The sequence below is a fragment of the Cucumis sativus genome, chromosome 6 (genome assembly GCF_000004075.3).
Source record: "Cucumis sativus cultivar 9930 chromosome 6, Cucumber_9930_V3, whole genome shotgun sequence".
Lineage (NCBI taxonomy): Eukaryota > Viridiplantae > Streptophyta > Magnoliopsida > Cucurbitales > Cucurbitaceae > Cucumis > Cucumis sativus.
The window spans coordinates 8,513,852-8,538,979 of NC_026660.2; the positions used below are offsets into that span (position 1 = coordinate 8,513,852).

Sequence of the window (25,128 nt, forward strand, 5' to 3'; positions counted from 1 at the left end):
AAAGATCTATCACAGATCTATGATGAAAGGTGGTGAGGGCCAATGAGATTTGTCAATAATTTTCCTTCAAATTTCATCCACACAATGAGATTTGTCAATCTTTCCTTCTAGTTTTCTGTTTTTTCTTTACCTACTTTTTAAATTTTATTTATTTATCTTTATCTACGGAAGAATCACAAAATATTCTCAACTAAAATTAAAAAACCATAATTCGGTATTCATTTTATTTTTTATTTAAAATTTTAAAAAACAGTGCCTATTTTCTCCCCATTTTTTACTCATAGTTTTATATTTTCTATATAAGCAACAAATTTTAAAAATAAAAAACAAGTGTTTAATTTTTGTTTAGTTCATCAATTTTGGCTTTGGATTCTCTGCATAAATAGTAGAATAAAAATGAATAGATGAAAGTAGTATTTATAAAGCTTAATTTTAAAAAACAAAAAGCCAAATACTTTCTGTACAAAATCTTTAATTCCAAATACAAGCATAAATTTTGATGCTGATTCTAATGAAAGAGAGAATGAACCCGGAAAAAAGAAAAAAGCAAACTATAATCACATCGTAATCAAATCAAACAATACCTAACTTTGGTGTTTTTAAATGTTAAATTTGGGACAGCGATAATCTTCTCCACACAGTCTTCCCTGTCTTTGCCATAAACTTATCTTCTTGAGATTTTTTTGCCTTTCATTATGAAGACTCAAATATAGTGTTCACTGTGTGAAATGAAGAATAATCTTCGTTGCTCTCATAAATGCAGTACAAATGAAGGGACCTATATATAATTTCATTGGTTGAGAAGATTTTTGATTGGTTGAAGGGTTTTTGTCATAATAATTTATAAAACTACATCGATATGTACAAAACAAACTCGTCATGTTTTGTGAGAATTTCCTTCGAAACAGTGAAACATAAACATCATCTCGTGTCTTTAGTAACGTAATTAATATCTTTAGGTGTAAATATTTGAAAGAGAAATGTAAACTAAAAACTCTAAACCACATACTTTAATTAAAAAAGCTGCAATGTGAACTAGAACAATTTCGTTTGAATTGGGTGTGATTTTGTTCTATTCATGTTCTCAGATTTTCCATGGCGAGGTTCCCTTCATGTCGTCAAACTTCAAGGACCAAGTTTGACCTTTCTAGGCTTTTCATACCTCAAACGTCACACTCTATCTTCCTCAACCACACCTTTTTTTTTTTCTTTTTTTATATTATTCTCCTTTGCCTTCGATGCTGTATGGTATTCAATTTTAAACAACATATGGATATAAAAATTTCTCCTTATCCATGAGTTCAACATCAACTTAATAATGAACAAAATACTTTCATTCGCATATACCATAGAGAAATGATGTAAAATATAAACTATAACTAATTAACTATATATGTGGATATTATTATAAATATTGTTAAATAGATGTGTCCATCATGCTTCATATGTCACTCCAATGACATGTGTCTCGACGAGTTCTATCCATTGCCAAGTGTTACTCCTTCCACATTCCATCTATATTGTCAAATATCTTGGAAGACAACCATCTTTCGAGGCCATGTAATGTATCTCATGCATGCATAATTGTAAATCACACGATATTAACAATAAAAGTAGTTAGACTGTTATTTTCTGTTGTATTAGTTGTATTAGTTAATCTGTTATTTTCTGTTGTATTAGTTGTGTTAGTTAATCTGTTAGACAGTTATCAGTTGCTGCCAAGAATCTATAAATACCAAGCTTGGTTGATGTAAATATCCTAGACATACAGAAATAAAGAATTTACTGCAGTCAGTAAATCTTTTCTCCCAAATTCTGCTTCTTCTGTTACACGATATTAGTTGAAGTTCCAAGAATTTCGGAGATCGTGGAATATCCTGAGTGTTATAGATATCATTTTAATATTTTCTCCATATTGAATTTTGGTTGTGTACTCTTAATTTCACAATATAGTTTTAATAATAATAACTAATTTAATTCATTAACTTTTGTAATTAATTTTGATTCAATGAATGTCTTGTAACATCTATACAATTTTATCAATTAAATCTTTAAACTATTTTATTAAGATAATGAGTATTTAAATGTAATCTTAGTAAAAGGATTAAATTGACTGCGGCTATAACAATTTAGAAGTTTAATAGAAATAATGATATGTTACAAACAATATTTTTTGTTAAGTATAAATGAGGGTGTTATACACTCCAAGAAATAATATATACGATAGCTAATGAAAAAGACTATAAAAACATTTGATAGCGCTTTTTATTGGAGCTATAAAAATATATAATAGCGTTTTTATTAGAGCTATAATAAATTTAGATAGCTTAAATAATGTGTTATCTTTAACATATTAGCATTTTTGCAACAGTATAATATAGTATTTATAGCTGTAATATTAAGTTATAATATAGTATTTACAAATGTAATATTAAGCTATAATATAGTATTTACCGTTGTAATATTAAGTTATAATAATACTATTGTATCGTTTCCAATTATTATAATAATTATAATAACGTTTTGATAGTATTTCATTTTATGCAATATAAATCTTTCTATAGCTTTAACTTGTGGCTATGAAAGAGGTAACTTTTTCTCTAAAATAATTTTTAAATTAATTAGCTTTTCATAAATTTTAGTTGAAGAACTCAACTTTAGTTAAATCTACACACATAGATACTTCACAGCACAATAAATACATAGCTTTCATTTATAATGTATTAGAATTACAAAATAAAGTATTCAATAATTTGCTGGAAAAAAATTGTGGTCTAAATAATATAAAGGTAAGTAAAGTACTTAGTAAATGTACCAAAAACACAAATTAACCCTCAAAATACAAACATAATTTATTATAGATATTAGCTAACTGTCATTACATTGTTGATTCTTTTTTCCTTTGGTTAAGATGCACATTTCATTCACCTACGAAGATTTATAAAATATATATCAATGTATGATTATGTAAACACTAATATAGTGAATATTAATTAAACAAGTATAGACAATCTTTAACAAATGTATATGAAAAAAAATAGAATTGGATAACATACCAATGGCACTTTATCACATAATCATGCAAATGTACTTTCCAAAGCTTCTTCAATACATGTCATTTGTGATGTTGGCCTCCGCAAATATAAGTTTGGTTTCTTTGGCTACATCAACTCATACTCTTACTACATATGGACCAATAGGAACATGATGAACTAGAGGAGTTGGATCTAGTTCATCAGAAGACCATCTTCCTTCTGCAAACAATCTCTCCCGAGTCATACCAATCTAATAACTTACACTTAATTTGACTGTTGTTATTGATACTCTGTCAAAAGATAAATATGAGATACTAAAATAAAAAATTAATGACATCATACAAAAATTTCATCATATTCCAAATAAATTTATCGATGGAGGAGACATTGAACAAGTTGGAGAAATATTGTTTTGCTTAAGAACACTTGTAGTACCATTTAAAAGTTACTCACTTGGTCCAATTTATGATAATCTCATATGAAACCAAAAATATAGATAACTACTAACAAAAAAAAAAATGTAAGTTAGTAAAAGAAAATAGCATACATGTTTCTTTAAATAACATGACATAAGTGCTTTCATTTCTATCATTTCCTCCTTCATCTTTAAATATTCTTTTTCAATAACCTTATACTTGTGATCTTGTTGAGACAAAAGCGATAGTTTTGAATGAGTCACACCAAATCCAAATCATCTTACATGACCACAGTCAGGGTCAAGAATTTTACTCAAAGCATCATCAACCACGCTAGTTGTTGAAATTTTTGTCTCAACCTCAGTTTGTTCAACGCGCTCCTAGCGACAAGTATATAAACGAAATATTCCAGAGCAACAAGAAACATCCAACAAGTAAACTAACAAAGTACAGTATTCCAACCACTTTCAAAGAGAGAGAAGATTGTAAAGTCTAACGCTATCTTACTTTCACATACTCCACACATATGTAATTAAAAACATTAAACAAGACCAACAAGAGACATCCAACAATGTATAAAGACTTCATCTCATCCCTCCCTCCCCCCAACCGATCTCAAACAAGCTTAGCACCTTATCCTTCAACGTAACTACTCCAACAGAGTATAATATATGTACCACTTTCAAAGAGAAAAAAGATTGTAAAGTCTAACTCTATCTTAGTTTCACATATTCTACACATATATAATTAAAAACATTCAACAAGACCAATAAGAGATATCCAATGTATAAAGACTTAATCTCAGACCATCTTACTTTCACATACTCTACACATATATAATTAAAAATAATCAACAAGACCAACAAGAGACATCCAATGCATAAAGACTTAATCCCATATCGTCTTACTTTCACGTACTCTACACATATGTACTTAAAAACATTTAGCAAGAGCAACAGAAACATCCAATGCATAGACTTCTTCTCAACCCCCCACCAATCTCAAACTTAGTATTCTACCCTCGACATAACTACTCCGACAAAGTACAATATATAAACCACTTTCAAAGAGAGAGAAGATTGTAAAGTCTAAGGCTAATGCATAAAAACTTAATCTCAACCCTCCAACAAAAGGATGCCTAATTATAAACTTTTCCAAACCCTCCTTAAGAAAACGTACGAATGTCTCAGCAACTTGTGCATTCACCGGTTGTCCACCCTTCCTTTTGCGTGCTTTAGTCCATAACGCAACCCTTGTAACCGAAGTTGGATCTAAACTACTTTTTTCTACAAAATGAGATTTATATATATATTGAAATCACATATACGATATGGAAGCAAAGTTGAAGTATAGTAATGAACTACCATCTCTTCCACCAAACGCGCATACCCTTTTCTACTACATGTATGTGAGAGTTGTTCTTTTTCATGGCTTTGTACTTTTCACTTTTTAACTACTCAATTAAAAGACATTCAATGTTCAAATAATTTAATAATAAGAAAATGTAAGTGTATACGTTTTGAAGTAGACATTTACATACCGTGAAGTGTGCACTAGTATTCTCACTCACAAAGTCCATCAAATTATCTACAAATTGCAAATTATTAGCCATCATTTTCAAAATTGCATCCTTTGTTGGGGCATCTCGAATCTGTTTTACTCAACGAGATTTTTTAGCCCTCCATAATCTACACATCTTTTGGAAGAAAATATTTTTTTGTCATTCTTCCACATTGTACATCGACTAAAGTATAAAATAGTTAGAAATCAAACGTAATGAACTTATTAGAGAAAAAGAAATGTGTCTTATATCTAAGCTATTTAAGTGAAATTAAGTAATTTAATACTTTGATAGATCTCCATAACACTACTTTCAATCTTGTTGATAGTTTTAGCGAATTCTCAAGGTTCATTGGTACAACCTCTCTCACTAGTGGTCTAAGAAAAGAAGTCAATCCTATTGATTCATCACCAATGAGTTGTCCATCTTCATTGAAAACAAGGTTCACTCGTGATTGTTTTTCAACGACTATTGTCTTCTTTTTTATAGGTTCTCTTGTTTTTTTTTTTTTTGACAAAGTCGTTGTTTCAAATGGGGGTTCTTCAAATCCATTTACGTTAGATGTTGTTGCTTGCCTACGGATTTCTAATATTGTTTGAGCAACTGGTGAGTCTAATATACAATTATCTTCAACTGTCTTTTCATTAGCCTTAGGTGATAAACATTTGGGGTGGGCATCAATGGGAGAGCTTTCCATGTTCTGCTCATTTGGAAGAAGAAAGCTATATCACTAATAAGCTTTCTTCGTGTTGACCTTCTATTTCCTTTGACTCTTAGTTCGATGGTATCTTGTAAATCTCTCTCCATTTCAACCTAAAAGCATTAATATAAACAAATAATCAATAGCATCATCTTACAATATAAATATTTGCCGTTTTTTGTGATATAACTAAGTCATGCACAGCGGAAAAAGAATCGAATTTCTACCCTAATTGCCATAATTAACATGTAACCATAAACTAATCAAATTAGGGTTTTAAGAAATATTACCTTTGAAGCTTTCAAAAGGTTTGCTATCTTCTTACCAATTCTAACCGAGACCACCACTAGTACTCAACTGCTATCCTCTAGACAAAGAACCGGGTTGTGGGACCCAATTTTGGTGTAGAAAATAATGGAGATAAAATGAGATTGGAAGCTTTTTTTTTTTTCTTTTGTTGAGATGATGAAAATGATAAAAGAGGCAAAAGTTCTTCAACATTTGAAAACACCTCTATTTATAGCCTAATTACATGCAAAAATGCATGCAATTCATTTGCCAAATCTCAACACCTAATGTTCCACTAACAATTAGTGGAACTTAGTGGGCTAGGTGTCTATATCTCATATAGCCATATATCCCACTAAGAGTTAGTGGGATTATCCAACAAAATGTTGGATTTTCTCACTAACTTAGTCCAAGGGTAAAATGGACATTAGATATTTCTAGTCAAAAGTCAAACTTTCACTTTTCTTAGTCAAAAGTCAATATTTTGACTTTTTACCATTTTGTCCGTCTTGACTAATTCCAACCTCCCGAGCATGAATCCGCATTCATTTTTCCAAAATTCAAATCACATTTGAATATAAGGCCGGTCAAAGTTTGACTTTTCAAAGTCAAAAGTCAACATTTTGACTTTTTACTATTTTTGACCAATTCCATCAATTCCGAGCTTCTTAGTATGAATCCGCATTCATACTTATAGTATGTAAAACATAAAAGCTCTATTTCTAATTAGAAGACCGACGACTATATCACTATATTTGTCGGTTTCCCTTTCTTCTCCCAATTCGAACAATTCGACTTATTTCATCACACTGTTCTAAGTTTAATCCATATGAGCTAGCAGAGGAACCTAATGGACCTATAGATCATGGGCTCCAACGATTCAAGATTAACTAGCTAAACTCTTTTAAACCGAGTTAATCAACATTCGTTAACTAACGGGTCATTCCACTAAAGTCCCGTAGTTGCACTCCCCTCACTATAGATATATTTGTGTCCATTTGATAAAACCATAATCAGTAAGTTAATCCTTCACAGGTTGCTCGTAACCTTGGCTGGGTCAAAATACCGTTTTACCCCCAAGATTACATCTTGCTCCTTAAGTCCCACTAATCCACTATTGAACAATTGGTTTAAGGTTCAACCTTTAAACTTAATCCCTCTCGGGCCAATGAGAGGGTGGGCCCCTTGTTCAAGACTTGGATTCAGTGCTTAAGAGAACAACCTATCTACTAACCCTAAAGCGGGTAGGAGTGAATTCCATCTTGTACCCTATGTTCCCAGTTATCCACCCGATCTTACCCCTGAAATGGGAGGCTTATTGGGCCAACGCTGATGAGTTGCCCTCACCTATGCAGATCTAAGGATAATCTCGTGTGAACAGGAGTTCATAGTTAACTCAGGATTAAGACTAAGTTACCTAGGTCATCAATAATTGAGATAGTCAGTTTTAAACAGTAAACGGTGTTATAACGTAAAAAAAGACTAATTCATGGTTCAGTCTTATGTAAACATTTTACATAGGATGCCCCCACTTTCATGTCTCTACATGAACGATTAGGATCACCTCGTTTGTACTACAAAGTGGGCCGCATCCATAGTTTCTCTAAATAAGGCGCCCAACCTTTATTTCATATACTATAGACTATTTAGGCTATATACTCGAACTTGATCCACGTTTATGTTTACACATAAAGTTCAAGTTTATTCAAAAATAGCCTTGGAACTTGATTTATTGGATTTAAGATTATAATATTTAATTTCTCAATAAACAACTTTATTGAACAGAATATGATTTACAAACTACGAGTTTTAGGACAAAAAATTCCAACATTTTGTGCTTCCACCATGATGGAGGTGGCTTATCCAAAGACATACGCATAGATACTGATACGAAGTAGTGCAAAAGTATTTATGAACAACGTTAATTTGTAGTAAATAACTAACATCAAAATGATGTTCATCTAGATAGATTCAATCGTTTAAAAAAACAAAAGTTTTTAGTACAAAATAATCATATAGACAAATGCTTATATAGTTCATCAAACTACTTTTAAAACGAAAACACCTTCACAATCATGTCTTGCATAAGTAAGCTTGTCACTTTAAACAGCATCTTCAACTGCATTGCGTATGTTTTCATTACTAACCAAAGTATCATCATAATTCTCATCGTACATTTCCAAGTGAAACCCTCTCGGTGGTGCTTTTAATCCGACATACCAATTTGAAGTGTCATTTTCTCAAGCATAAAACATTTATTTGGCTTGCAAGGCAAATATGAAAGGCTCTCGTACAAACTTGCTTTAACTTTAATGTAAGTTAACAAGAGTGAATCCTTCCTCAACTTTTACTCCATTGCAAACATTTATCCAATCACATTTGAAGATTGGAAGCTGGTAGACACAATAGTCTAACAAGATGATTTCTTGTAACACTTCGTAATAAGCAACTAGAACTTGAGGTTTATCTTTGACACTAGACCTACATAATGTTGTAGCATTTACAGCAACACCACTATTTTGAATTGATTTTTTAAGACTCTTTAAGTGAAATCATTTTCCATTTATGATGTATCCAGTATAAGACATTGCATTCTTTCCTGGTCTATTCATAAGGTATTTTAACAATTCAAAGTAACCTTCAACAAATGAATCTATTTCAATCTAACAAGAACAAACATATCTACTTGTTAGTTAAAGTATCTTATGGTTTTATGTATACATTGTTTGATACGATGTTTACAAATTAGTTAGTATCACCTTAGATTTCAACCACAATAGGAATTGTTCTGTATGAATCTTCCAAAGTAGATTGGAATCTTTTGCTAGTTTCCTATCTAAGACCATGAGTTCATTCATATGCATTCTGTTCAAACAAACTATAATTAAATAATAGACATAAATTACAATAAGTAATATTGTTTAGGGTTATATCTCACTTTATAAATGGTTTCACCTCCAATGTGTTGAGTAAGACATATCGATGTGCATTCTCGAGTACATCATTAGATAGTTTAATTGAAGTTCCATAAGATATAAGATGACCCTCTAAGATGACATCATTTTAGTATTCTTCATTACGTTGTTGGCTATTGACTACCTCAACTGTGGCTAAAATCTTGTTTCAAAAGTCAACTCATTCATCAGCTAAGAAACATTACGCAATTCACCCTTCTAGCTATGCTTTATTTCATACATACCATTTCAATACCTTCATGTATCTAAAATAAATGTTCATTAGTACATGAAAAATCATAATTATCATTAGATAAAAAATATGTACCTTTCAAATGGGTACATCCAACAAAATTGAATCGGTCCACATATGCAGGCTTCACAAACCAAATGAATTGTCAAATGTGTCATTATATCAAAAAATTACGGAGGAAAGTACCTTTCAAAAAGACATATAAATGTCCACCATAACCTTTCTATCAATTATACATTGGCAAAGTCTATTGAAATATGAGCATAGCTTGTATATTGCATGTCTTGGACTTCTTGGGAGCAAGCCTCTAAGCACCATGGACAAATATTTGTTGCATCAACACATGATAATCATGAGACTTCAACCCCATCAATTTGCATTCATCTAATGATACACACATTGAAATGTTTGAACTGTATCCATCAGGCAACTTTAGCTTATACAACCTTAAATAAAATAATTTATTCTCATACTTCGACAATGTGTATGGAACAGGAGGTAGATAAGTTCTTCGTCCATTGTCTTGAGGATACATGTCAAGACGAATTTTCAAAAGTTGCAAGTCTTTGCTTGCATTAACTCCATCTTTTGACTTTCCATTTATATCTAATAATGTACTCTATAGTACTCGCACATACATTCTTCTCCACGTGCATGACATCCTAAGTTGTGGTGTATCGGTAATTCCTAGACAATCAAAGTTTCAAATCGTTTATGACGTAGTTCAACCATAATAATTTGAAATCTAATAAGATACATCATAAACTTCAAGTTTGTTTACCTTCCAATATGGTAGATCAAAGAAAATTGATCGCTTCTTCCACCTTTGATTGGATGATTCTTTATGACTTTTGCTCTTAGTCTTTTCATATTTCCCCCAAACAATTATCAAAATTTTCAAGTTGGGCATAAATTGCACTACTTGTAGCTATTTTGGAAGGTAACTCTTCTTCTATTCTACCATCAAACCATGCCTTTTTTTTCGATATGGATGAGCCCTTGACAAGAATTGTCTATAACCCATATATGCAAATTTTTTACTATGTTTCAACCAATAAAAATGAGTACTATCTCCATATGTTGGGCATGTATAATTTCCCTTTGTAGTGCATCTGACGAGATTTTCATAGGGTGGAAAATTTTTTATAGTCCACATAAGAATTGATCTCAAATTGAAATGTGTGTCACCTACAATATCATAAACTTGTATTCATTTTCATAAAATTTGTAGATCTTTCACAAGGGGTTGTAGATATACATCAATAATATTTTTGGGTTGTCTGGGACCAAAAATCAACAGTGTCAACATTATGTTTTCCTTTTTCATGGATAACCCAGGAGGAAGATTGTAAGTAACAAGCATGACCAACCAACAACTATATCGACTACTTAAATTGGAGAATGGGTTAAACCCATCTATAGCAAGACCTAGCCTAAGATTACGTGGATCCATAGAAAACTTGGGCCATTTTTTATCAATTGTTTCCAATGCAATAGAGTCAACTGAATGTCTGATCTTTCCATTAGTACTTTTATGGCTCCAATGCCAACGTAAACTTTCACTAACTTTATTTATTTTAAACATCTGTTTAAGTTGTGGAATGATAGGAAAGTATCTCAATACCTTCGCGAGCACACCTTGTTTAATTTGGTTTTGTTTGTTCATCAATCTTTCATCTCAAACTCGCACAAGGAGGACATCTTTCTAACTTTTCATTCTCATTTCTAAATAGGAAACAATCTTTAACTTAACACATGGATGAATTTTTTGGTAACCTAAATCGAATTCCTTAAACAATTTTCTAATAACTAAATTATAGAAAATGACTTTTCAAATTACCACAAATAAGTCTATAAATAAGGTGGTTTTTATTTGGTTAAATAAACATATCTTTTCCATAATCCTAGTCTTCTTCAAAATATTTTTCTTTCCATTATCCACAATTTTGACGTTCAATTGATCCACAAAGTTTTGTTCGTTGATCTTCTAGATTGGGTGTTATTCTTAGAAGAAAGTTGGTCTTTTCTATCAAGGGAGACAATTACTCTAAAAACTCAAGCACTATGGTGAGTAAATTTGTCTTAAGGAGACAACGCGAATTCGTTGGGCTTAGATCTATAATACATATATGAGTTTCTGTTTATTGCTATGATAATATTGATAACAAAAGATCATGGCTCATTTGTCATCAAAGTGTATTAGTACCTATGAAGTTTGTAGTTAGAATCTTCCTATTCAATTGTACTAAAAAAAAGTTATGCTATGATATTTAAACATAAAATGTTCACAATATAATCTTACACGTGGAAAGCATGTTAATATTTTCTAGCATTATATAAAATGATAAATTTGAATGAGGCTCGAATCATCTGAATATATACTACATCCATAAGTGACCATGGTCCGTCCTTCATTTAAGTGAAAGATAATTGTACATGAGAGTTAGCACACTTCTTCTTAGTGGGCCTTTGAACTTTTTTCTAAAATAATATGAATTTAGAAATTAATGTCAAAAATAGAATTGTGACAAAACTATCCACAAAAACATGGTAGTTTTGAGTTCCACCCTTCTTTTTTCATTATATATATATTACGCATGGGTTCCATGCCTTTTGTTCATTATTTAAATATTAATCGTGGTTCCACACCTTTTTTTTCTTCATTATATATATTATTTCAATTCTAAAATTATATTTTCTTATTAAAATTAATATCAACTTTCCAATTTTAATTAATTAATTAATTAATATATATATATATATATATTAAATATTTTTAATATTCAATATTCAATTTTTCTTATTAAATTCACCTTTCCCAATTCAATTTGATTATTTCTTAATCAAACTTATACATATCTTCTTTTTCAATCTTCATTTAAAAAAAACACATATATCAACAAAAATATGTTATTAAGAAGAAGAACAACAACAATTGAAGCCACAAATGCACATTGCTTATGTCGGTAATTGAATAAAAAAATTAAAGTTTATAGCAAAAGGAAAAAAACACGAATCGTGAAATAATTTAAAGCTGATCTGAAAATTATGGTTCAATTGCTAATTAAATTTAGAAAACCAAACCTAACCAAATTAAGAAACTGTTTTATATAGTAATTTATTGTTGTATATTATTAGACAAATTCATGAGAATAAAATCAAATTAGATATAATGTGATTTTGTGTAAAATAAATTACTTTTATTTTTTCTTTTTAAAATAATATAAATAAATCAAATGAGATATTAGAAAAATTCTCTTTTTATAAAATATTTTTTTAGAAAAATGATTATTATAAATTTTATATTATTACAAAAAAATTTTACTTTTTTAAAAAGTTAAAATCTGAATCATTATCACTGTTATTATTTTTAAAGTATTGTTTATCAAACAAAATGTAGTGGAATTTTGTTTTTTAAAATGTATTAAAAATTAAAAAGAAAATAAATGTGTAATTTACATTTTGTTTTTTAAAATGAATTAAATTTTCTTAAAAAAATATATGTGTAATTTTATTTAAGAAATAATCAAATTAAATAAGGAAGGATGAATTTAATAAAAAAATTGAATATATATATATATATAAATTAAAATTGGAAAGTTAATATTAATTTTAGTAAGTAAATATTTTTAGAACGTAAGTATTTAATATATATAATGAAAAAAAAAGAAGTTGTGGGGTCCATAATTAATATATATAAATAATGAGAAAAGGCATGGGACCCATACCTAATATATATATAGAATGAAATAAGAAGGGAATAGTCTCAACTACTCTATTTTTGTCGATAATTTTGCTTCCTCTATTTTTGACGTTAGTTTCTAAAATAACAATATTTTAGAAAAAAATTATATTCCTTTTTTACCTTGATAATAATAATAATAATGGATTTAACTAATATAATCTAAAATGGTATACCATATTTCAAGATTAATCCAAATTTCTCAAAAATTTTAAAAATGTCATAAATTGACAAATATTTTACACAAATATTAGGTCCAAATGACCAATTTACCTATTTTTATTATTATTAATATATTAAAAAAATAGAAAAAAAAAGTGAACTATGATTAACTTTTGCATTTATTATATATTCTATGTAAATATGGTAAGTGATTAATTCTATTAGGGTAATATTATAATAAAAAAATCTTAATTATTTTTATTTTGGTGATTTTGTTCAAAAAAAAATTTCCTCCTGATCTCTCTCACTTTCAAATCTCTCTCCATCCATTTTTTTTGCATTGTTTTTCTTATATTCCACTCAGTTATAATATATATTGAATAATACGATGATATCAATTTGTTTATAGAAGGTGGATCGACAAGGAGAAAAATCAGGAACGTGGGTTACGATTTAGAAAATTTTAAGAGGTAAAAGTTTCATTCTTCTAATACGTTGAATATTTATTCCATTTTCTTCACAAAAGACACCGAATAATAGAAGATTTGGAGAAGTATAAGCAGTGAAGAAGAGGAACATCGACGGCCAACTGGTAGTACAATGATCTTAAAAAAAAATTAACAAAAATTTAAGGTTAGTAAGAATTTATATTTCGTATTGGAAATACAATAGGATATATTGAGTATATTCAAGATAACATCATTTATGTATTATTAAATATATGAAGTAATATATATATAATAAGTCATAGAAAATATATGTACTATGAAGTAGTATATATATATGTAAGAATTAAAAAAAATACTGATCGGATACATAATCTATGTATACACTGAGATCTAAATGCAGTAAGAAAAAATCACAAAACATGAATGCACTTTTCAATAGCATATACGTAAGAAATAAAAAAATACTAAATGAATATATAATTTGTGTATATATACGCAATAAGAAAAAATCACAGAACAAGAAAAAAAATGTGTACGCATTATTGAGTATATGAAGTAGTATATATATGTGACAAATCACAAAACATAAATTTATTTTTCAGTGGTATATCACAGTTTATACGAATGACGAGATATTTAATAAAACTTTTATATCGAGCATGATAGGAAAATGAACTGAATAATAAAAAAAACTAAACAAAATAGAAAAAACATGACCAAAATATATGCTAAAGAATAGAATGACAAAATTTTTAAGGAAAAAAATATATGCTACGAAACGAAAGGATAAAGAATATATGAAATGAAAAATGAAAGAAAAAAGCAAGACTAACCGTATGTATGTGGCAAATCGAAAGAGAAAAAGAAAACAATTTTTTAAAATACAAATCGGAGAAGAAAGCCGACGTCGAAATTGATGGAAGAAATAACGAAACTTAAAAAAGAAGACGAAATCGTGAATGGGGTTGAAATAAATTTCACACATTAAAAAAAATAATGATATACAACTATATTTAATTATTAAATTATTTCATATTAAAAAAAGATCTGATTTCACGTTGAATTAATAAACTATTGTAAATTAATTTTTCTAATAAATTTATACATTAATTAATATCGTAAGTAAAGAAGAAAGTTATGATTTAGATAATAAATTGAATGAAAGTTATAATTTAGATAATAAATTAAAAGAACAAATTGAATCTAATTTAAAAAATTCTATATAATTAAAAATGTAGATAAAATTATAATTGTTGTATAAATATAGAAAATGGTAAGATTTAAGTGAATTGTGAAATTTGGTAATAGATTTAAGATATTTTTCTTTGAATGCGTGTGATAAAAATTGAGGAATGATATTAATTGAGCGTAAATTGGGATTGGGCAGGGGCGGGGGTACAGAAGTGGGCGAGTGTAGTCCATGCGAGCAGAAACGTTCACTGGAAGATCAATATTCTTCATCTTCTTCTTCTTCTTCGTAAAATAAAAAAGGTTCTGAAGTTTTATAATAATAATATAATAACGACAGCTCTCTTTCTTAACGAACTTCAGAAAATCAAGAGCGCGAGAGAGATGGATATGTAGGTATCTGAAGCAGTCAACGCCAACGCCCCTTTCTCCATTTTCCCACCAATTTTTCTACATATATTATATTTCTTTCCCTATGCACTTTAGCCCCACTGGGCAGGAACGAGTTTGAGATTTCTTTAATATACTCCCCTCTACGATTTCATTCTTTTTTCCGGTGGCTTTTCCAGGTTAGTTGACCGTGGCTTTTCCCGATCCACTTTTTCTCAGCTTTCTGTATCTTTTTCTTTTTTCTTCTGCCATTTCTACGCCCCACTGGGAAGACAGAATTAAACACTATTAACTTTTCTCTTTGGTTGATCTGGTTCTTCTCTGCAATTCTCTTAACTCTCTCTCTGTACAGGAGAATTCGGAAATTCCGCTTGATTTCCTTTACGCACCACAGATATTCCTTGCTTTTTTATGCTTTAACCTCTTGAATATTCTGATTTTTGTCTATTTCGCTTTCCCACTGCCCCATTCTCTCTAATTTGTATCTAGTTTTAATATCTTACGCAATTATGAACATGCAGCATTCCTAATTTATAATGTCGTACAATTACATCTCGACTTGCAATTTTTGTTTTAATCGACGATCCCCATCACGGTTGTTTCTCTAACTGCGTTCGTCTTGTGAATATTTTTATTTTTAGATGTCTGAAATTGGTTAAGAACCTACACCTAGCCATGATCCATTGAGTGTCGAATCATATGTATTGGGAACTACAATTTCTGTTTGGGGACCGAATAAGTGATGGGATTAAGTTTCATTTCTTTTCCTTTTGTTTTCTTTCCCAAATGATTAGGATGGGTATTATCTTCAGTAATTGTTGGTATTCACATAACCTACTAATTCTCAAAACTTTGCAAATTATTGTTTTATGTGATTTAGGGATTTCTATTTTGCATTGTTGTCTGCATAAATCAGACTCATGGTGTCTCCTTTAGTACTAGTATTAATTTATAAACGCTTTCCCAACATTCGCGTTATTGATGATGCAAATCATGCAATGATGCAGCTGGAAGCAATGGCGACAAATTTTCAATATGATTCTGAATTCCTTAAGAATTTTCTCATTCCTAATTACATACTCCGAGCCGAAGCAGAAGTTGAGAGTGTTCCTTGTGCTCCCAATTGCCCTATTTTAGTGTTTGTCAACTCCAGAAGTGGTGGTCAGCTTGGTGGCAGTCTTCTCAGCACATATCGTTCTCTTCTCAATGAGAAACAGGTGTTTTTTGGGTCACAAAAATTTTAGATGTACTTTGACAGCCTTAGGGAGCTATTACGAAATTACTGAATCTATGGCTGGTTGACTTCTATCTGACTAATTGTAAGGTTTTTGATTTGGGGGAAGAAGCTCCTGATGCAGTGCTGCGCAGATTCTTCTTGAATCTTGAAAAGCTTAAGCTTAATGGCGATGAAGTTGCAGTTGATATTCAAAAGAAATTGCGATTAATTGTCAGTTTCTTATGTCATCATATATCTATGCTAATTTCAAAGTTTTATGATTTAGCAACATACAATGTTACACTTCATCCTTAATGCATTTGATCTTTCAGGTTGCAGGGGGTGATGGAACAGCTGGCTGGCTTCTTGGAGTTGTTTGCGATCTTAAGTTATCTCATCCACCACCAATTGCTACAGTCCCCTTAGGAACCGGAAACAATCTTCCTTTTGCATTTGGTTGGGTAAGGGTTTCTTCTTCCACACTATCTGGTTACCATATTGACATTGTAGTATTGCAAAGGATGTTGAGCAAATATTATTTAAGGCAGGATTAAATATGTAACTGCTGCTTTCTTATTGATTATAATTCTGGTTCCTGTTGAAAACATTATTGATAGGCCTAACATTTGAAATATGAACTCGTTTTTGTGAAATTATGCATTTTAGTTTGATATCGACCAGTCTCTTCTGTATAATGATGAGTTTCGTCCTGATACTACCATTATCAAGCAGCACAAGAATTGAAAGAAAAATATTTTCCTAATTTCAGGGAAAGAAGAATCCTGGTACAGACCCTAACTCTGTGGTTTCATTTTTAAATCAAGTCCTGAAAGCAAGGGAAATGAAAATAGACAAGTAAGAAAGTAGGATAGAAAGGCTGAAGCACACATGTTGGCATATTTGTTCATGATAAACTGTACATTATTCTTATCAAAAGCCATAACTGGTCATGTTATTGTTGTTTGACAGTTGGCATTTTCTGATGAGGATGAGAGCTCCTACAGAAGGCTCGTATGATCCTATTGCTCCCCTTGAACTGCCACATTCCCTACATGCATTTCATCGCGTCACCGAGGGTGAACACAATGTGGTAATTACATTCTATGTGGGACATATTCCCTTTTTTTGTTGCATTTTGAGATATAAGAGTACTCTGATCTAATAAATCTAGTTGATTATCTTGTTTTCCTCAAAGAATTCTGCATGAAAACCAACTCATCATCATCTTAAGTAGTTCCTTGCTGTTTTAATTTAGCCTACTATCTCTTATCTGGTGAGAAAAAGATAATTATCAACTCTAATATTCCAATTTTCAATATCTGCAAAACTACATGGTCTTACTTGAGGTCGAAGCTAACTTCTACAAAAGATACTTGGTAGGTGAATGAGAAATTCAGAACACAAGACAGGAGCAATGTTGTATTTTGACGGAGCTTACAGATCAAAAGCATTGGATAAGATGACTAGATTTTATTGTTTGTCTTGAGTATTCCATTTTGGGACTAGTCTTGAATGTAGTTCTTATTTATGAAATGCTAAGACTGAAATATGGTCTCTCGTAGACTTGAGTATGAAGGTTTTTGCATGTCTGTAATTAGATTATTTCATTACCATCCCCTACTCCATCATTGCAGAAAACTTGATAAATAACTCCATTTATAGCCCTGGAAGTGAGCAGTTTTAACTGAATCCTGGAGTGTGATTGAAAGATAGATCATACAAGTAATTAATTAAGTTAGAAACTAATAAAATACTTTATAAATTCATAATTGCTTAGCAATATTCTTAACGTAGATTCTGAAACTATAAAAAGGTTATGCACTCAACTCAACATGCAGAAAAAAGTATTATTTCTGGAAAGATGCCCTCAACTTTTCATTTTGTTTTATTTTCAGTTTGTGGAAGAAATTTCACCTTCAATTATGCTTTATCAGTTTACTTCTCTCTTTATGTGCTGATGTATTTTCTTGATAATCAGGAAGGTTGCCTTACATTCCGTGGAGGATTTTGGAACTACTTTAGCATGGGTAAGAGTTCTTCCATTGAATCTCTAGATAAAAGGTCAACTTGTTACTAAGAGTTGTAATATATCCCAGGAGATGTTACTTAGAGTTATAATTTAATGGGAAATTTTTCCAACGTTTGGCTTTTACTGTCTGAAATTTTGTATCCTGATAATTTTAGTTTGAAATAATCCTGGTAATGATCTCTGACATGAGAGTGGATTCTTCGTTTTGATTATAGGAATGGATGCTCAAGTATCATATGCATTTCATTCTGAGCGAAAGTTGCATCCTGAAAAATTTAAGAATCAGTTAGTTAATCAGGTAAGCATTATAAATTTCATCCTGAATTTTCTTTCAGGTTAGTTTACAATCATTACTAAAATCTTTGTATGGGATGATAGATACTAGAAACATAATGAATTTTAAGAACATTGAATGATCAAAATATGACCTTCAACGTCTTTCTTGGATATATTTTTCAAACATGTTTAACTCTTCGATTATTACGGTGTTATTGCATAAATACCAAAAATTAACCTTTTTTCTCCTATTTTTATTTTTGTGTACCAGAGTACCTACGCAAAGATTGGAAGCACCTGGTTTTTTGCTCCTTTGTTTCATCCTTCATCCATGTTCGTTTCCAAATGATTTGATTTTATTCGTGTATGTGCATGTGAAATAGTAAAGCTAACCTGACCATGATGAGGTATACAAATTATCCAACTTATCGTCCCTTATGAGGTTTTAAACAACCCCAACCCCCACAATGTTGGGCTGCCAATTAGGAGACTTTACAAGATGCACTGAAATTAGTATAAATTGCACTCGGAGAATAATTTACAAAGATGGTGTGAGGTACCTAGATCAGAATATAAGTATGGAATTCGTAAGGAGTATAAAGATAAGTAGATAGGAAGTTAGTTACTCAATGCAATAAATAGAAGGCGAGGGAGTGACTGAAGGTAGGCAATAGTTGAGTGGTTTAGGGCTTGATTTAGCATGTTCAACTTGGTTTATCTTATATTTCTTCATCTTTATATTTCAGTATAATTCAGATCTTTGTCTTCTTAGGAGGTCTTTGTCTTCTTAGAGGTATCCTACCGGATGGAAATACGAGCTCCATATCAAACCATTTAATTAGCTAAGTCCACATCTTACTAAATCCCAACTTTCTGTCATTACCACCCTCAATCCATTATTTTGAAAAACTCCAGTGAGTTGCTTTTATTTGATCCATAACACTTTAGCCCTCTTTATGTTCCATGGCCCCGTAACATCTGTAGTACGTTCCCCCTTGCTGAGACAGCTATGTGAAAATCCCAAGATTGGCTAAAACTCTCATTCAAATCGCTAAAACTTGGTATAGTATTGTGCCTTAACAATGAAAGAATAGGTGGTCTTCATTGTCCTTTGCCACTTAACAGATTCCAGCAATGAGGGTTTAAAAACACGTGAATGCATCTATTCGTCGTATTGACTACTCCATGACATAGCTTCCACACAAAAAGTTCCCTTTCTTGGCCCTTGTAGTCACCATAGAATGGGTTAAACCACACCATATAATGATCTTTGACAAGGGCAAATTTGCCAGCTATCAGATTTGGGCAGAAATAATTTACAGATAGTCCGAAGCAATTGCACCACATCTCTTATTACAATGGAAAATGCCTTCAGAATCGAAGTGTATAAATGTAAAAAATTTAATTTAAAAAATGGGTATTTCTCATTAAATCAAAATGAACGATATGTTGGATTAACCTTCAGTTTTTCCCCTTTTTTCCTTTAACTAGTTTCCTGTCACTGTAGGAATGTATCTCAAATGGCTAAGGTCGAGATCATGAAATGTCATGGTGATTGGAAAACGTTGCATATACCTCATGGGTAAGGTTTTCAGATTTCATTACTTACTGGACTCTCTTCTACTTCCTACCAAAAAAACCATATTCAAAACTTTATGAAAATTTCAAATAATTTCCTTGTCTGTTGGTACTGATCTGATTTTCTTTTGGACTTCAATGTACTCAAAGGCCCCTTTGTTTGGTCGGCATAACCTTTTCTTATTATTAACTATCTGATGACTATACTATTTATCCATCCAATTTGTTGCTGGACACGCTGAAGAACAAGTATGAAAGTATTTATGGATCTTAGTTATTTGAGTTTGCTGTTTTTTTTTGGAAAATGTGTATTGATGTTGTCAAATATAGCAAAACTGTTAAAAATGTCTATCTTTGCATTTATCACAGTAGAACGTAAAACTTTTCTATTTGTAAGTTTTTTCAATAGTTTTGTCATTTAAAACAATTTTCCTTATTAATAACTATTGTTTCAAAATTTTTAATTGGAAACTGAAACCTGCACCGTACATTTTATTGTTTCTTCTTATCAGTACTGTACTACTAAATTCGTGTCAAATAAAGTCTTGCTAATTAGTCCCGCAAGAAGAGAGGTGCTGGTGGTAACCATTTTGTTTTCCAATTTTGGAAATTAAACTATAAGCACTACATCAACTTCTTTTTCCTGTTTTTTTAAAAAAAGATTCAAAACCTAAACTAGTATTTGAAAACCAAAGTTCCGTTTCGTAACCATTTGGTTTTTGAAAATTAAGTTTATTTTCTCTTAGTTTCTTACAACAATTTGCATCTTTCTCAAGTAAAATAGATGAATCCTTAGTCTAATTCCAAAAAAGAAAAACTACTTGTTTAGTTTTTTAATACTTGACTTGGTTTTTAAATTCATCAATACAAGGTAGATAACAAAGCAAGGCATGTAGAGGTAGAAGGAGCAATTATAGGTTCAACTTTTTAGAACTAAAATCAAAAGACCAAATGGTAACCAAAGGAACCTTAATAAGGTGGGTTTTAAAAATTGTGTTTGTTTTTTGAAATTGGCTTACAATTTAAATGTGTTTTCTAAAAGGTGGAAAGTTTACCAAAGAGATTGTGAAGTATCAAGTGCAACTTCTATAATCAGAGAACTAAAAATGAAATTGGGGTCGAAGGTTCTGTAATGTTTAGGACCCCTTTCTTAGGGTACCATATGCTTGTCTTTAATATTATGAAATGTTATACCTGATGTTTGCTACAGAATTAGGTCAGTCGTATGCCTTAACTTGCCCAGTTTTTCTGGTGGATTCAATCCATGGGGAACTCCTAATAACAGAAAGCAGCGTGATGTTAGTCCCCGATCTATTTTATTTATTTATTTAGATAGCATATCTGAGTTGTGATGAATGTATGCTTTAATTACTTTCACATGCTTCTCTTTTAGTAACTGATATCACTCCTTGATGAAATATGTTTATAGAGAGACTTAACTCCACCATATGTCGATGATGGCCTTCTTGAGGTTGTTGGCTTTCGGGATGCTTGGCATGGACTTGTCTTGCTTGCTCCAAAAGGTCATGGAACTCGCCTTGCACAGGTAAGAAAACAGAGTAAAAGGATGAGGATGTTATGACTCTTTTCACCTGCCACTCAGAAAATCCCAAACATTTCTAGAGAAACAGAGATAGTACTTTGTGCATATATATTGCAATGGAAATAAGATAATGTTCACAATGTAACTGAAGAACAAAAGAAATACTACTGCCACTGTGAGCTACTTTGTGACTTAATCTGGAGACTACATGGTTAACGAAATCCATTCAACCATCCATCTATCCTGAGATTCCAACATAATTTTGTCTAAGTGCAGATAAGTTCAGTGTTATGTTGTTTTTTTAGTGCCTAATTTTTTTTGAAAGATTTCAATAATATATGTATCCAAGATGTGACCAGTTGGATTAACTATTGTAGAAATGAACATTTACCTTGAGTTTTTATTTAGTTAAAGTCAACAATACTATGAGAAAAAATATATAGATAAAGGGTCATGGGTTCAATTCATGGTGGTTACCTTACCTAGGAATTAATATCCTACGAGTTTTTCTTTATATCCATGCGTTTACTTTGACACTCAAATATTGGAGAGTTAGACGGATTGTCTCGTGAGATTAGTGAAGGTGCTCGTAAGATGGTCCGGATACGTTTGCTGTGAGAGAAGAAATGTGAGAGAAGAAAGGGAATTAGAGATGATCTTATGACATGTATGTTATCACTGTCAAGGAATTCCATTATCTTGTGATTAAAAGTCGGAGGTTGAAGCAGGTTGGTAGGATTAGACTTCAAATTTGAGTGATACACTTTTAGTGGGTATTGTATATAATCACCATAGTCTTCAAGTAGGATGTACTATAACTATGCTGTAGTTCCAAGTTTGTATTTAACCTTGTGCTTGAAAGCATTATACATGAGTGTATTCTGGATTTGTTTTATGTCATACTCATTCACACATTGTCTCTGATCAATTTGACTCACTTGTGATTTGATGTGCAAGGCTCATCGCATAAGGTTTGAGTTTCAAAAAGGTGTAGCAGATCACACATACATGAGGATTGATGGAGAACCCTGGAAGCAACCCCTCCCTGCCAATGAATCTGTTGTGGTGGAAATCTCTCACCTGGGCCAAGTCAACATGCTTGCCACCAGTAATTGCAGATCACAAAGTGTTAATGATCCCTCAACACCAAGCAGGTATGGGGAGGATTCAGATGAGGAAGATTTTGAAGAAGACTCCACTCAAAGTGGGGAAGAATTCAGGAAATTTGGTGCAGCAGACACCTTTAAGATTCCAGATGAAATTGATATTTCTCATCTTAGTTGAAAACAAACACTTCTACCTACCTTTTTTTTATAATTATTAATATTTTTTTTATTTCTGAATGTTGTTCTTCATTTATTGTTATTTGAACAGCAGGCTCGTGTCTTCCAGTAATCGGCTTGATTTCCTATAATGTTCACTATTTAATAAAAAACTAGAATACAGAGTTGATACCTTTCTTTATTTTGAAATTATTTATATTTTAGTTGATCACTTAAGATTCACTAAGTGGAGTTGGTGGATGATTTGGTTGATGAACAACACACCAAGACCAAGCACATAACTTATTCACCACACTTCAAGATAATTTCACTAATTATGGAATTATCCACTAACTCACAGTCAAACTCAACCTTTAACTTCCAAAAGTCTAAATGACTTCAAAATCAAAATTCTTTTTTTTTCCTCCTTGATCCATTAATTTAAATAATCAATTTTAAATTAAATAATTTAATTAATTAAATTCCACTTAAAACTCCATCAATTTGGTTCACCTAATTTGAATCTCTATTCAAATTTCTTATATTTAAATCATTTCTCACTCAATCAATAATCGATAATTATATACAATATTATTAACAACTCTATTTTTGAATTATTTTGAATCATTCAAATTTCTTCATCACTATGTTCTAAGTTTAATTACACAATGAGCTACTAGAGGCACCTAATAGACCAACAGATTATAAGCTTCAACGATATAAGATTAACCAGTTAAGCTCTTTTAATTGAGCTAATAATTTTCATTAACTAATCGGGACTATCCACTATAGCCCTTAACTGCACTCTTCCTGTTGTAGATATATTTGTGTCCACCTGATATAATTATGATTAGTAAGTTAACCTAAGTTGTTTGTAATCTTGGTTGGGTCAATTTACCATTTAATTTAAGATCACATCCTATTCCTAAAGTCTCAGTTGATCTTCTAATAAACAATTGACTTATGGTCCAACCTATACACTGAATCTCTCTTGAGCCAATGAGAGAGCGGAGCCCCTTTGTTCAAGACCTAGAGTAAGCACTTAAGGGAACAACTTATCTATTAACTAGAAGGAAGCAAGAGTGAATTCTATCTTGCACCCTGTGTCTCTAGCTATCCAATGGTCTTACACCTTAAAATGGGAGGTCTATTGGGTCAGTGTTGTTGAGTTGTCTCCGCCTATGTAAATTTAAGGATATTCATGAGTAAACAAAAGTGCATAGTTAGCTCAAGTTTAAAGTCGAGTTACCTTGGTCATCAAAGTTGAAACAGTCAATTTTAATTAGTTAGCGGTGTTATAAAGTAAAAGTGACTATTTCATTGTCTATCTTATACAATCTATTTGCATAGGATGCCTCTATTTGCATGTTTTTATATGAGCGTCTCAAAATCACATTACTCGTACTAAATACAAAGTGGGTTACATCCATTAAGACTACTACTCAAACTTGATCTACATATATGTTTCTATATAAAGTTCAAGTACTTTACTACAATGATATAAAGTTTATATTTTAATTGAACTTTATAATGTAAATTTAATTTTGAATTTGATTCAAAATTGATCTATGAGAGAATAAAACATTTGAATAAGTTAAAATAAAAATTTGATGTAAATTAGATTCCTATTAAAATTATAAGTTAAAATTAATGTGTATATGATACACATCAAAACTATAGGTTATAAGTGTCACTACACATCAACCTTGAAGTTTGCTCTAAGGCTCTAAGCAAGTTGAGGTATAATTACAACTAGAGATGTCCATTTAATGACCCGCAGGGACCCGACTCGAATGAAGCGGGGAATCCTTGGATTTGCTGTTCTTGCTGCTTTTTCGAATTATATGAAGCTTTCACTCTGACAATTACTTATTCGTTGGGACAATAACTTATGGGAAGGATTGATTTGAGAATGAGGCATTAGCATACTGACTCGCCTTCTTCCTTCCCTTTCTAGTCGAATCTCGAATGGAACTTTTTTTTAGGATTCTTACAACATATTTAATGTATTTGGATATTTTCCTTCAACTCCATGATTATTTTTCAATAATCCATATTTGCCGCAATGAAATACTCTTCCCCCCCC

General features: G+C 31.1%; 1 protein-coding gene across 1 annotated transcript; it reads left to right on the top strand.

The window, feature by feature from the left end:
• The first annotated feature begins 14,935 nt into the window (after window positions 1-14,935).
• LOC101210099 (diacylglycerol kinase 5) lies at window positions 14,936-23,244 on the top strand. The gene is made up of 13 exons (XM_004139915.3): window positions 14,936-15,317; window positions 16,146-16,355; window positions 16,463-16,585; window positions 16,687-16,815; window positions 17,124-17,209; window positions 17,324-17,444; window positions 18,333-18,381; window positions 18,599-18,681; window positions 18,931-18,992; window positions 20,167-20,241; window positions 21,448-21,535; window positions 21,667-21,783; window positions 22,738-23,244. Exons 2-13 carry the CDS (start codon window positions 16,155-16,157, stop codon window positions 23,062-23,064), a joined length of 1,461 nt encoding a protein of 486 aa, XP_004139963.1. The 5' UTR covers window positions 14,936-15,317; window positions 16,146-16,154; the 3' UTR covers window positions 23,065-23,244.
• The last annotated feature ends 1,884 nt before the right edge of the window (window positions 23,245-25,128 follow it).